The sequence below is a fragment of the Ornithorhynchus anatinus genome, chromosome 2, assembly GCF_004115215.2.
Source record: "Ornithorhynchus anatinus isolate Pmale09 chromosome 2, mOrnAna1.pri.v4, whole genome shotgun sequence".
In the NCBI taxonomy this organism is placed as follows: Eukaryota; Metazoa; Chordata; class Mammalia; order Monotremata; family Ornithorhynchidae; genus Ornithorhynchus; species Ornithorhynchus anatinus.
This window is the reverse complement of record NC_041729.1, coordinates 145,231,427-145,246,389: the sequence shown is the minus strand read 5'-3', so window position 1 is coordinate 145,246,389 and position 14,963 is coordinate 145,231,427. Positions and strand designations below refer to the sequence as shown.

General features: G+C 46.4%; 1 protein-coding gene across 7 annotated transcripts in view; it reads right to left on the bottom strand.

Moving 5' to 3' along the window:
• The window catches only part of BICD1 (BICD cargo adaptor 1), a 259,987-nt gene that overhangs the window by 77,498 nt on the left and 167,526 nt on the right, over window positions 1–14,963 (bottom strand). For all 7 annotated transcript variants that reach the window (XM_029057749.2, XM_029057750.2, XM_029057751.2 and 4 more), the window contains exon 5: window positions 3,030–4,106. In XM_029057749.2, coding sequence (XP_028913582.1) covers window positions 3,030–4,106 — 1,077 coding nt within the window. The remainder of the gene's footprint in view (window positions 1–3,029; window positions 4,107–14,963) is intronic.

The window sequence follows — 14,963 nt, the reverse complement described above, 5'->3', positions numbered from 1 at the left end:
CAGTTCCCCTCGGCAGCAGGGGCACTAGTTAATTAACATAATAATAACAATAATAGTAATAATAATGATGATGATAATTACAATTACAATTGTGTTATTTGTTATGTGCTTTCTATTGGGAAGAAGCACAGTCTGGTGGAAAGAGCCCGGCCCCGGGAGTCAGAGGAGCTGGGTTCTAATCCTGGCTTCACCATTTACCTTGGGCAAATCACTTTACTTCTCTGTGCTTCAGTTCCCTCATCTGCAAAATGGGGATTCAATTTTCTGTTCTCCCTCCTCCTGAGCCTGAGAGCTCCACGTGGGAGCTGATTACCTCATCTCTACTCCGGCGCTTAATGCGGTGTTCTGCATATAGTAAATGCTTAACAAATAGCACAGTTATTATTATTCCTACCTGTCAAGTACAGCTGTAGTTACGAGTTAATCAGGCCAGACACAGTCCCTATCTCAAAAGGGGCTCACAGTCTAAATAATATCAGTCAATCAATGGCATTTACAGAAGGCCTACTGTGTATAAAGCACTGTACCAAGCGCTTGGGACAGTACAGTACAATACTATAACATCTCTCTATGTCTGTCTCTACTATTCTTTCCAAACAGTAGCTCTCCAGTGAAGGCTTCAGTCCTGCTAGATCGGCCTCTGTGTGGTCTGTGTTATTCTTGGTGGTGACCGTGGTATCTGAACCTGAACCCTGTTGCCTCAGAGCGGTGGGGGCGATTCAAACCGCTCTATAACCCATGTTGGTTTAACGCAAAGTATACGCTCAACATTCACCCAAAAGTCTCATTAATATAAGTAGGCACCCTCCATTCGGGAACTGAAAATATAACAGTGTTATATTGAAAACCAAGCGTTAATTCATTTACTCAGAGTATTCTCATTAGTTTACTCTTAGAAGTTTAAATACATGCCTACCTATTACTACTGAGAAGTAACAGTGTCTTGCAAGTGCTCACCTTTTCATTACGAAGTATCGTGTTTACTCAAAGGAAGCAGGGTCTTATTCCAAGTCTAAAACTGCAGGGAGCAAAACGCTGACTCTTGAGCCCAAGCTATCTTCAGTAATTTTAACTTTGACTATTTTAGACTTTCCGGAAGCTTCTGTGGATTCCTCTCTGCCTGGGAAATAGGCCCCAAAGGCTCCACCTCTTCCTTTGTAATTAGGATGGAGACGAAATGGGATGGAATCAGAGGCTGCCTGGTTCTCCCCCTCTAGTCAATCAGGCAGTCAGTGAGTCATATTGATTGAATGCTTACTGTGTGCAGAGCACTGTACTAAGCACTTGGGAGAGTATGATATAACAATATAGCAGACACAGGGAACATGTCTACCACCTCCATTCCACTGTACTCTTCCAAATGCTTGGTACAATGCTCTGCACAGTAAGCGTTCAGTCAATACCACTGATTGATCAACTGATCGATTGGCCAATGCAGAACTGGCCACCCCCCACCCAACAAGCCATTCTCTCTCCAGAAAGAGGAGCAGGCTGTGCCTCTGATCACCAACAGTCTGCTCCTCAATCTGTTGGTTGTTTTAGTGTACTCTCCCAAGCGTTTAGTATAGTGCTTTGCACATACTGATGACTGAATGAATGAACTATCGGCTCCCTTTTTACTTTTTAATTTTACTTTCGATATTGGACTGATAATACAGTCTGTGATACATTTTTTGGTGCATTCATTGTCCTCAGCACGTAGCCCTTACCTCATTAATAGCATCCCGAGTTCACAGTGTGAAACACTTCTCCTAAATTGCTTTTTAGACCAGGAAGATAGGTTTAAAATGTCCACCTGTCTAGATTTTTGGCCTTTGTCCAAAGGACCAGGATTTAGGTGCCCCGGACTGAAGTTAGTGACAGAAGGAATGTGCCTGGAAAGGTACATATTGTGAGGGGGCCGCTTCATCCCATTAAAATAAGTACACATACAGTTCTGGATGTCAAGGACTTGGGGATCAAAGACACTTCATTTCCTTTGGGAGAACGGGCACCCTTATTTGCAAAGTCCATGTGGACCAGAATGGCAAAGGGTGATGTTCTTCTTAACATTATCATCATCAGCATCGTTGTCATCATTATTATTATAACTGTAAGTGTGGGCAGACCACACAGGAATAACCAAGGACAATAATAATAGGGTATTAATTAAGCACTTGTGCTAAGAGCTGGAGTAGATAGAAGATGATCAACTAATAATAATAATAATGTTGATATTTGTTAAGCGCTTACTCTGTGCAGAGCACTGTTCTAAGTGCTGAGGTAGACACAGGGGAATCAGGTTGTCCCACGTGGGGCTCACAATCTTAATCCCCATTTTACAGATGAGGTAACTGAGGCACAGAGAAGTTAGATGACTTGCCCACAGTCACACAGCTGACAAGTGGCAGATCTGGGATTCGAACCCATGACCTCTGACTCCGAAGCCCGTGCTCTTTCCACTGAGCCACGCTGCTTCTCAACTAAGAAATAGACCCACATGGGACTCACCATCTAAAATGAAGGGAAAGGCTTTATGATATCTCCATTTTCCAGATGAGATAACTGAGGCTGACACGGGTTCCGTGGCAGTGGCAGGGCACAGATGAGGACCTGTGTCTTTTTTTAAAAATTGTATGCTATTTGTTACGCGCTACGTGGCAGGCACTGTACTACGTGCTAGGGTAGATACCAGCTAATCAGGTTGGACCCAGTCCACGTCCCAAACGGGGCTCACCGTCATTCATTCATTCAATGGTATTTATTGAGCACTTACAGCATGCAGAGCGCTGTAGTAAGTACTTGGGAAAGTACAATACAACAATAAACAGACACGCTCCCTGCCCACGGTGAGCTTACGGTCTAGAGGCGACCCCCCCATTAGCAGGTAACTGAGGCAAGGAGGAAGGGAAGTGAGTTGCTCAAGGTCACACGGCCGACCAGTGTCTTTCAGCTCCCAGCCCCAGGCTCTCTCCACGAGACCCCCTCCGCCTCCCCACCCGCGACCGGCCCCTCGGAGGAAGACCCGATTTTCGGGGAAGATGGGCTACCTGCTTGTTGGCTTTGAGCACCGCCCTGAGGGTGGCTATCTGCTCCCGCTTGGTGCTCAGCAGGGACTTCAGCTTCATGATCTCTTCCATCAGCACCTCTTTGTCTTTATCGATGATGGGCAACAGCTCGCGCGCGGCGGCCCGCTGCCGCGACAGCTGCAGGGACCGGTCCACCGCTTTCTGCAGGTGTTTGATCTGGTCGCGGATGATGGCGTTCAGGTTGTAGATGTTCATCGGCTCCTTGCGGATGTCGCTGGGGTCGGAGACGGGCGAGGAGGGCGGGGCGGTGATGACGGGGGAGACCGAGGGCACCTTGGAAGGACTCTGTTCCGCGCCGGACTCGCCCCTCTCCCTCGCCCCCTGGTCCGCCGCGGGGGCCGGGCCCCTCCGGGCAAGCCGCGGGGACAGGAGCCCCCTGGGGTCGTCGGGCCCCTTGAGGCTCCCGCTGCGGGTGACCCGGCTCTGCCGGTAGTAGTCCAGCATGACCCTGTTGGGCGTCTCGTTATTGCACAGACACACGTGGTGGTAGAGCTGGGCCAGTTCCTCGCTGAACGTCACCAGCTCGTCCTGGGCCGTGTTCAGGGTGTTGTGGTTTTCGTTGGCGAGGCTCGTCATCCTCTGCAACTCCTTCTCCAGGTGGGTCATCTTCTCACCGCTCTCCTTGGTGGTCTTCTCCAGGCCGACCACCCGCTCGTCGTACCCTTGGATCCTACTCTCGTACTTGGCCTTCTCCTCGGTGTAGTTTTCCACGTACTGGTTGTACTTCTCCTTCAGGGCCTTGATTTCGGCCTTCAGGTCGATCACCTCGGTCACGGCCACCTGGTACTTGCACTCGAGGATCTCCAGGCCGTTGATGTCGACGTCGTAGTCGTGGGCTTCCTCGCCGGAGTCCCGGCCCTTCTCGCCGTCCGGCTGGGCCCTGAGCTCCTTGTTGCCCTGCAGGCCCTTCATGGCGTTGACGTGCTCCGTGAGCCTGTGGACCCGCTCGTGTTGCTCCGTCAGGGCCCCTTTGGTGTGCTCCAGCTGGGTCTGGGACTCCTGCAGATTGGCAAGGAGAATGGCCTTTTCCCGCTCCACCTGTGGGAAGATAAGAGAGTCTGCCGTAAGCTCCCTCTGGGCGGGGAAGGGGCGCCGTGCTAAACGACGGCAAAGAGCTCACGAGGGGGCTTAAGCCACGGACCCCGTTCCTCGGGAGGTTCGCCATCTGTAATTGTGGGGAGGAGAGAACTAGAGACAGATGTGTTGGAAGCGCGAAACAGTAAACCGTCTCACTGTCCCTCAATCTCTATCCGGCCGCCGACCCCTCGCCTACGTCCTCCCCCTGGCCTGGAACACCCTCCCTCCTCAAATCCCACAGATAATGACTCTCCCCTATTTCAAAGCCTTATTGAAGACACATCTCCTTCAAGAGGCCTTCCCTGACTAAGCTCCCCACTTTCCTTACTACAGTGTCTCAGCACTCAAAACAGTGTCTCACACATAGTAAGCACTTAACAAATATTATTATTATTATTATTTCCTCTTCTCCCACTCCCTTCCGCGTCACCGACTTGCTCACTTTATTCATCACCCTTCCCAGCCCCTTGGCACTTATGTCCATATCTATAATTGATTTATTTATATTGGTGTCTTTCTCCTCCTCTAGACTGTGAGCTTGCTGTGGATGGGGAATGTTCTGTTTACTGTTATTATAATTATGGTATTTGTTAAGCACTTACTATGTGCCAAGCACTGTTCTAAGCACTGAAGTGAATACAAGCAAATTGGGTTGGACACGGTCCCTGTCCCACATGAAGCTCACAGTCTTAATCTCCATTTTCCAGATGAAGTAACTGAGGCACAGAGAAGTGAAGTGACTTGCGTAAGGTCACACGGCAGACACGTGGAGGATCTGGGACTAGAACCCAGGTCCTTCTGACTCCCAGGCCTGTGCTCTACCCACTAAGCCACTCAGTTTCTATGTATTGTATTTTCCCAAGCACTTAGTACAGTGCTCTGCACACAGTAAGCGCTCAGTAAATATGACAGAATGAATGAAGTATAAAACGGCCTACGAGACAAGGACAGAGACTCAATACCCCAAAGAACATCCGAAGGCAGTAAGGAGCTGTGATCAGAGGAGCAGAATCTCTCCTTGTGACTCAGAGTCCACAGCTCCAGCCTTCCCGAGATTTGATGAGGCCTCCTACTGCAGGTGCTGTTCTCATTCCCATCAGGGTGGTGGAAAGAAGGATGGGATAGGGTTCAACTGATCCAACTGCTTAAAGAAAGTTTGTTTCATTTCAAATTGCCTCCTTGCTGTACACTGCGTTTTGAGCAAAATTGAGGCTCATAAACCATCCGGCCCTAGAATGATTTACAACGGATTTCTTATCATTCCAAGGACAAGTGATTGCCATAAAGGCTTATGGATCACCCTCTTCTTCACATCAGCCTAAGCTCGAGGTAATTTCAAGACGGGGTAAAATTGCTTTAGCGGCCAAAAACGCTCCATAAAATAACATTTTAATTCAGAGAATTCAGTGCTGCATGTTCTAGGGTAATCTCATGAATCACAAATGAAACTCTCCCTTAACCTCTTTTTGACCAATTAATCATATTACTCATTCTGATGTGATTTAGAGATATATTCAATAATTGTACTCAGGTGTTATGCTAGCACAGAGAGGACTGAATGTTTTAATTATCATCTTCATCACTGGTCTTTATTAAGCACATACTATGTGCAGAGCACTATTCTTAGAGCTTAGAAGAGTACGATACGGGAGCTGGCAGACATGCTCCCTGCCTACAGTGAGCTTATGGTCTAGAGGAGGAGACAGACATTAATATAAATAATTTATAATACAAAATTTAAAGACACGTACATAAGAGCTGTGAGGTTGAGGATGGGGCAGATATAATGTTGATATTTAAGCGCTTACTACATGCCGAGCACTATTCTAAGCGCTGGGGTAGATACAGGGTAATCAGGTTGTCCCACGTGAGGCTCACAGTTAATCCACATTTTACAGATGTGGTAACTGAGGCAGAGAGAAGTTAAGTGACTTGCCCACAGTCACACAGTTGACAAGTGGCAGAGCCGGGAGTCGAACCCATGACCTCTGACTCCGAAGCCCAGGCTCTTTCCACTAAGCCATATCAAATGCCCAAAGGTCACATTTCCAAATACACAGTGATACACAACTTTTATTTTTATGGTATTTGTTAATTGCTTACTAGGTGCCGGGCACTGTACTAAGCACTGTACTAAGCACAATTAATCAGGTTGGACACAGTCCATGTCCCACATAAAGCTCACAACTTACCTCACAGATGAGGTAACTGAGGCAAAGAGAAGTGAAGTAACTACCCCAAGTTCACACAGCAGACAAGTGATAGAGCCAGGATTAGAACCCAGGTCTTTCTCACTCCCAGGTCCATGCCACTGGGCCACACTCCTTCTCAAAATAAGAAGTAAGTGAACTCTGGCTAGCTGAGAGTCTTACTCATGTAAGAGCCAAAAGAAATCCCTATTCACAGCATGGCATAGTGGATAGTGTGCGCACCTGGGAGTCAGGAGGTCATGGGCTCTAAACCCTGCTTGGCCACATAATAATAATAAAAATAATAGTAATAATAAAAATGGTGGCATTTAAGCGCTTACTATGTGCCAAGAACTGTTCTAACCGCTGGGGGGTGGTACAAGGTTATCAGGTTGTCCCAAGTGAGGCTCACAGTCTTAATCCCCATTTTACAGATGAGGTAATTGAGGCACAGAAAAGTGAAATGACTTGCCCAAAGTCACACAGCTGACAAGTGGCAGAGTTGGGATTAGAACCCATGAGCTCTGACTCCCAAGCCCAGTGCTGTGTGACCTTGGGCAAGTCACTTCACTTCTCAATGCCTCAGTTAGAGCGCTTAGTACAGTGCCAAGTGCTTAATACAGTGCTCTGCACATGGTGACTGCTCAATAAATACAATTGAATGAATGAATGAATCTGTAAAATGAGGATTAAGACTGTGAGCTCCCTATGGGAGCGGGACTGTGTGCAACCCAATTACCTTGTATCTACCCCAATGTTTAAAAGAGTGCTTGGCACATTGTAAGCACTTAATAAGTAAAATACTATTATTAAAAGAGGTTGCCAGGGTTTCCTAAGCAGACTCTTTTGAAAAGAGACTATGAAATAAAGATAAATTAATGATACTCTTATAAGCTATTTTTCATCCTTTCCTCAATACTCTGTGTATCTGCTGAACCTATTCTAGGAACTGAAGCAACACGGTGCAAAATAATTTAGATCTAGTTGCTTTGCAATACTTTACCTAGAAAACAGATCTCGATTCAAGTTGGAGATCCCATACAAGTGGACTTGTCTTTGAGTCCGCCCTTTCCTTTATATCCAAGCTGTTACCACATTAATACAATCCCTCATTTTATCCCGTCTGGATTACTACATCAGCTTCCTTGCTGATCTCCTAGCCTCTTGTCTCTCCCCGCTCCAGTCCATACTTCACTCTGCTGCCCGAATCCTTTTCCTTCAAAAATGTTCAGACCACAATTCCCCCAACCTCAAGAAACTCCAGTGGTTGCCCATCCACCTCTGCATCGAACAAAAACTCCTCACTACCGACTTTAAAGCAGTCAATCACCTTGGCCCCTCCTACCTCTCCTTGTTACTCTCCTACAACAACCCAGCCCACATACTTCATTCCTCTAATGCGAACCTCACGGTACCTCGATCTCATCTATCTGGCCGCCGACCTCTCGCCCACATCCTACCTCTGGCCTGGAATGCCCTCCCTCCCCACATCAGACAAATTTTTGCTCTCCCCCACTTCAAAGCCTTATCAAAGGCACATCTCCCCAAGAAGCCTTCCCTAAGTCCTCCTCTCCTCCCACTCCCTTCTGTGTCACCCTGACTTACTCATTCATTCAATAGTATTCTTTCATTCAATAGTATTTATTGAGCGCTTACTATGTGCACAGCATTGTACTAAGCGCTTGGAATGTACAATTCAGCAACAGATAGAGACAATCCCTGCCCATTGATGGGTTTACAGTCTAATCGGGGGAGAAAGACAGACAAAAACAATAGCAATAAATAGAATCAACTTACTCCTTTCATTCCTCTTCCCTCCCATCCCCACAGCATATGTGCATAGATACACATCTACATTGTATACATAATAAATACAATGTATGTATTTATTTATATTTACATCTGTCTCCCCCTCTAGACTGTGGGCAGCGACTACGTTTGTAATATTGTTCTCTCCCAAACGTTTAGTACAGTGCTATGTAAACAGTGAGCACTCAATAAATGTGACCGAATGAACCAATGAGTCTAAAAGTGGGCACTTTTTTGTAATTATCAAAGTGAATTAGAATCAAAACTGATTTGGGAGGTTGGAGGGGAGAATCTACATTGGTCATTTCTTTCTGAATGCTAAAGACTTTCGAAACATCCTCAACATGTATATCCATTGCAAGAATCTCTTCCGTTCTCCATCTATACTCACTCCCTTGGTGAACTCATTCACTCCCACAGCTTCAACTATCATCTCTACGCAGATGACATCCAAATCTACATCTCCTCCCTTGTTCTCTCCCCTTCCCTCCAGGCTTGTATCTCTGCCTGCCTTCAAGACATCGCCACCTGGATGTCCGCCCACCACCTATAACTCAACATGTCCAAGACTGAGCTCCTTACTTCCCTCCCAAACCCTGTCCTCTCCCTGACTTCCCCATCACTGTGGACGGCACAACCATCCTTCCCGTCTCACAGGCCCGCAACCTTGGTGTCATCCTTGACTCCGCTCTCTCATTCACCCCACACATCGGATCCGTCACCAAAACCTGCCGGTCTCACCTTCACAACATCACCAAGATCTGCCCTTTCCTCTCCATCCAAACTGCTACTTTGCTGGTACAAGCTCTCATAATATCCCTACTGGACTACTGTGTCAGAGAGGACTCTGATCTCCCATCCTCCTGTCTCTCCCCGCTCCAGTCTATACTTCACTCTGCTGCCCAGATTATCTTTCTACAGAAACGCTCTGGGCATGTCACTCCCCTTCTCAAAAACCTCCAGTGGTTGCCTATCAACCGTCACACGAAACAAAAACTCCTCACTCTAGGCTTCAAAGCTCTCCATCACCTTGTCCCCTCCTACCTCACCTCCTTTCTCTCCTTCTACAGCCGACCCCTACACTCCGCTCCTCTGCTGCCGCTAAGCCGCTAACCTGCTCACTGGGCCTCGTTCTTGCCTGTCCTGCCGCTGACCCCTGGCCCATGTCCTACCACTGACCTGGAATGCCCTCCCTCTTCACATCTTCCCCTCTTCAAAGCCCTACTGAGAGCTCACCTCCTCCAGGAGGCCTTCCCAGACTGAACCCTCCCTTTCCCTCTGCCCCCTTTTCCTCCCCATTCTCCCTACTCCCTCCCTCTGCTCTTCCCCCTTCCCCTCCCTACAGCACTTGTGCATATTTGTATATATTATTACTCTATTAATTTTACTACTGATGTATATATACCTATGATTCTATTTATCTTGATGGTATTGATGCCTGACTACTTGTTGTGTTTTATCTGTCTCCCCCCGGCTTCTAGAGTGTGACCCCATTGTTGGGCAGGGATTGTCTCTACTTGTTCCCGACTTGTACATTCCAAGTGCTTAGTATAGTGCTCTGCACATATGAAGCGCTCAATAAATACAATTGAATGAATGAAAGAAAACAATCCATACGTTACCGTAAGTATTCAATTAATCTAGATCTTTGCCCACACACGGATTGATAAATAACTCTTTCTGATTAATATGGACCTCTTCCTTATCCACAAACAAACTGGATTATTAAAAGCAGGGCTTTGAGATTTAAAATGGATCTGATGGCATTTACTTTCAAGTGCGAAAACAAGTCGACATTGCTTGATAAATGTACCTAACCGTACAGGTTTCAATTTCCTCCTAATATCTTATACTTCAAATGTCACTGCTGGTGAAGAGGCTCTGCTTGAATAGTGCAAATCACAATCTATGTGAAAGGCAAATAAGATCTGGGACGACAGATAAAGGACCAAGGCTGCAAAAAAAAGACCTGAATCATCCATGAGGCTGAAATTACCATTTGATTTTAAGGGACTAATGGGAATTTTTACATGAAGGTCTTTGAAAAACATTAGAAAAAGAAGAACCAGATTCTGCCAGAGATGGTTTATGACAGAATTCACGCTGGTCCTGCAAAAGATAAGGTCCCTTGTTACTTGCTTAGAGGCATGTTGTGTAAAGGCTTGGGCTGCTCTGTGTCTTTCTCCTGTCAATTCCCCGCCTCCTGGGAGTCATGCTGTCAGACTTAACGTCAAAATCCCGAGGAATATAGGGTCAGAAGATTTCTGAATGGAATTGTTCCATGTGTGTGTGTGTTGTGTGTGGGGGGAGGTATGGGGAGGGAGGGGTATAGATGTACCCTACTGTACAAAGCCACATTAACCACCGTGTTCTCTATGCACTTACTTCTGTGGCCTTTGGACATTTGATATTCGTCCCACCCCTAACCCCACAGCCCTTAAGTATGTATCTTCAAGTTACATACCTTAAATTTCTTATTGAGTCACATTAATGTCTGTCTCCCAAGTCGCTTCACTTCTCTATGCCTCCGTTCCCTCACCTGTGAAATTGGGGTTAAGACCATGAGCCCCATGTGGGACAGGGACTGTGTCCGACCTGATTTGCTTGTATCTATCCCCGTCTTTGGAACAGTCTCTGGCACATAGTAAGCATTTACCAAGTACCACAATTATTAACGCTATTATTAGACTGTAAGCTCAATAGTGGGCAGGGATTGTGCCTGTTAATTCTGTTGTATTGTATGTACTCTCCTAAGCGCTTACTACAGGGCTCGGCACATAGTAAGTGCTCAACAAATCCCATTGATTTATTGATTAACTGACCACTGGGGGAGGAACTGTGGAATCCACCTGCTCCACACTGGGAAGGAGTGGGCAGGTGGGAAGGAAGGGACATCTAGTTGAAAAATAGCCCCACTCTGAGTTCTATTTGGACACTTCAGAATCACTTCTTAAAGTGCTAGTGATCAATTATGTTTTAAATTAACATCTATTAAGTAGTTTAAAGGCTAAAATCTACCAAAAGATGAAAATATTTGTGGTGATCCTTACAGTTTTAATATCCATGTATGAAGAGGCGGAGGAAGTTTGTGTGTGACCTGTGGCCCGGAAGGAGGGGCAAAGAGGAGGTGGAAGAAGACAAGGAAGGGAAGGAGAAAGAAGAGGAAGAGGAGGAGGAGGAAGCGCTTAGTGCAGTGCTCTGCAAACAGTAAGCACTCAATAAATACGATTGAATGAATGAGGGGAAGGAGAAGCAGAGCAAGATTTTGATGATTTGTGTGAGCCTGGGGAAGAGGAGAGTGAGGGGTCATGAGCTGAATCGGCAGAGCACCTGTGGGAGAGGCGGACCGGAGCCTTCTGTCACAGCTGATGACAGGCTCCTGTCACAGGTCTCCGCTGACAGCTAAGGTCGGGAAGAAGTGAGGGAGGAAAGAGAGGAGTGAGATTGCATCTCTCCTTTTCCCTTCAGAGATGGTGCATATGCTTAGCTCTTGTTATCGTCACAGCACTTGGAAAAGCAGCATGGCCTACTGAAAAGAGCATGGGCCTGGGTGTCAAAAGGACTGGGGTTCTAATCCTGGTTCCCCCGCTTATCTGCTGCGTGACCTTGGGAAAGTCACTTCACTGTTCTCATTAGTCAAATGGGAATTATTAATAATGATAATAATAACAATAATAATTGTGGCATTTGTTAAGCACTTACCATAAGCCAGGCACTGTACTAAGAGTTGGGGTGGATAGAAGCAAATCAGGTTGGGCAAAGTCCCTGTCCCATGTGGGGCTCCCAGTCTCAATCCCCATTTTACAGATGGGGTAACTGAGGCACAGAAAAGTGAAGTCCAAGGCCACACAGCAGACAAGTGGTGGAGCCAGGATTAGAATGCATGACCTTCTGACTCCCAGGCCTGTGCTCTATCCACTATGCTGCTTCCCTTAAGACTGTGAGGCCCATGTGAGTCAGAGACTGTGTCCAGCCTGATTAGCTTGTACCAAGCGCAGCACTTAGTTCAGTGCCTGGCACATAGTAAGCGCTTAACAATTACCCTAAAAAAAAAGGGCCTGAGAAGGATAGACTCACAGCCCTCTCCTTTCCCAGCTCCCCATTCCAGGAGGGACAAGTTGTTTTGTTTCCTCAGTCACTTCAGCCACTGCTCAACAGACCAGCTACCTCTGCTTCCATAGCAATGGGGAGTGGAAGCAATTTATATTTCCAGTTTGCAGTATCTACAGCAGAACCAGGTCAAAGCTGGGTTTGTCAGTGGTCCAGGAATTTTGCGTAGGAGGAGAGAGAAGCAACCTCATACACCGTTCAAACTTTCTGCAGGCACCGAAAAGAAGTGTGGCCTAGTGAGAAGCAGTGTGACCCAGTGGAAAGACCTACAGTGACTTCCATGACTAGACTGTCTAAGGATGTTAGGAGTTGGGAATCTGCTCTGGATAGGGAATCCTTACAGCTGGAAACGAGATTTGACGTCACTGCACCATAACATTCCCCTAATATGGGTAAATCAATGAATTTCCTGTTGGATGCAAGTTTGAGTTTCCAGGAGGGCTGTTCATGATGATCCTAAGTGCAGCTGAACAGGATAGGTTTACTAAAAGAAAAAGGAAAATCACTTATATAGAAGGCAGCTGGTGATATCCTAATATCTTACTTCTAGACCATTGTTTTGCACTTTCAAATTGCTGTGATAGTTCACTTTATGCCCCTTCTGAAGCTACCACGATTCTAGGCCTACAAAGAAGCTCAACAACTAAATCTAATTTTCAAGAAATTTATTTGGAGGAATAATTGATTTTTGGGCAGGAAAAATATTTTAAATGCAGTACTAAATGGGGGTGTTGTAAGGTGGAAAAATTGCAAATTTTTGTGCTTCTGTTTTCTATCTTTCACTAGACTGTAAGCTCCTCGAAGGCAGGGATTGCATCTGCCAACTCTATTGTACTGTACACTCTCAAGCGTCAGGTATGATGCTCTGTACATGGTGAGCATTAAACAAATACCACAGACTGAATGAAGGTGTTAATATAGATATTTCCCCAATTTTTTCTCTAATGGATTGCATAAAAGTAGAATCTTCTGGTTCTCAGTCCCATGCTCTTTCCACTAGTACTCGTGGCCTACCTCATCATCAATCATTTAATAATGATAATAATGGTATTTGTTAGGTGCTTACTATGTGCCAAGCACTGTTCTAAGCACTGGGGTAGACACAAGGTTATCAGGTTGTCCCACGTGGGGCTCACAGTTTTCATCCCCATTTTACAGATGAGGTAACTGAGGCACAGAGAAGTGAAGTGACTTGCCCAGAGCCACACAGCTGGTAAGCGGCTGAAATGGGATTTGAACCCATGACCTCTGACTCCCAAGCCCCGGCTCTTTCCACTGAGCCACACTGTTTCTCTGTGCTTCTCATTTTACACATGAGGTAACTGAAGCTCAGAGAAGTGAAGTGACTTGCCCAAAGTCCGATAGTTGATGAGTGGCGGAGCCGGGAATAGAACCCATGACTTCTGACTCCCACGCCCGGGCTCTTTCCACTAAACCACGCTGCTTCCCATTTCAGAACAACCTACAGGAAAAACATCCCAGGTTTGCTTTGCAGATTCATGGAGGCCCGTGTTGAGTTCGCAGGGAAGTAGTGTGGCCTAGGGGAGAGCGCTTGGGCCTCAATACCACCATCTCACCCATACCACCTACCCCATCCCTTTTCACCTTATCAAAGCACTTGTCCCCTCTCTTCTTACCTCCCTGACTGCCATCTTCAACTGCAATGGCTTCTGTCTCACTGTTTTCAAACATGCCCATGTCTCCCCTATCCTAAAAAACTCTCCCTTGACCCCACAGTTCCCTCCAGTTATCACCCCATCCCCCTCCTACTATTCCTCTCCAAACACCTTGAGTAGGTTGTCTACACCCGCTGTCTCAAATTCCTCTCCTCCAATTCTCTCCTTGATCCCCTCCAATCTGGCTTTCAACCTCTTTATGCCACAGAAACCGCCCTCTCAACATTACCAATGATCTCCTTCTTTCCAAATTCAATGGCCTCTACTCCATTCTAATCCTCCTCGATCTCTCAACTACCTACGACACTGTCGACTATTCCCTTCTCCTAAAAACGTTATCCAACCTCTGCTTCACAAACACTATCCTCTCCTGGTTCTCCTCCTAGCTCTTTGTCAGCTCATGCTCAGTCTCTTTCATGGGCTTCTCCTCCGCTTCCCACCCCCTAACTGTGGGGGTCCCTCAAAGTTCAGTTCTGGGTTCCCTTCTATTCTCCATCTCCATCTTCTCTTTTGAAGAACTCATTCCCTTACATGGTTTCAACTGCCACCTCTTTGCCAATGATTCCCAGACCTACATCTCCAGCCCTGATCTCTCTCTCTCTGCAGTTTTGTATTTCCTCTTGCCTTCAAGAACATCTCCACTTGAAGTAGCATGGCTAGTGGATAGACCATGGGGCTGGGAATCAGAAGGTCATGGGTTCTAATCCTGGCTCTTCCACTTGCCTGCTCTGTGACCTTGAGTAAGTCACTTAACTTCTCTGAGCCTCAGTTCCCTCATCTGTAAAATGGGGATTAAGACTGTGAGCCCTATGTGAGACAGGGACTGTGTCCAACCCAATTATCTTGTATCTACCCCAGCATTTAGAACCGTGTCTGGTACATAGTAAGTGCTTAACAAATACCATAATTATAATTATTATTACTTGGAAGTCTTGGCATCATCTCAAATTTGACACATCCAAAACAGAACTCCTTATCTTCCCACCCAAACCCTGTCCTTCGCTTGACATTTCCATCACTGTAGATGGCATCAC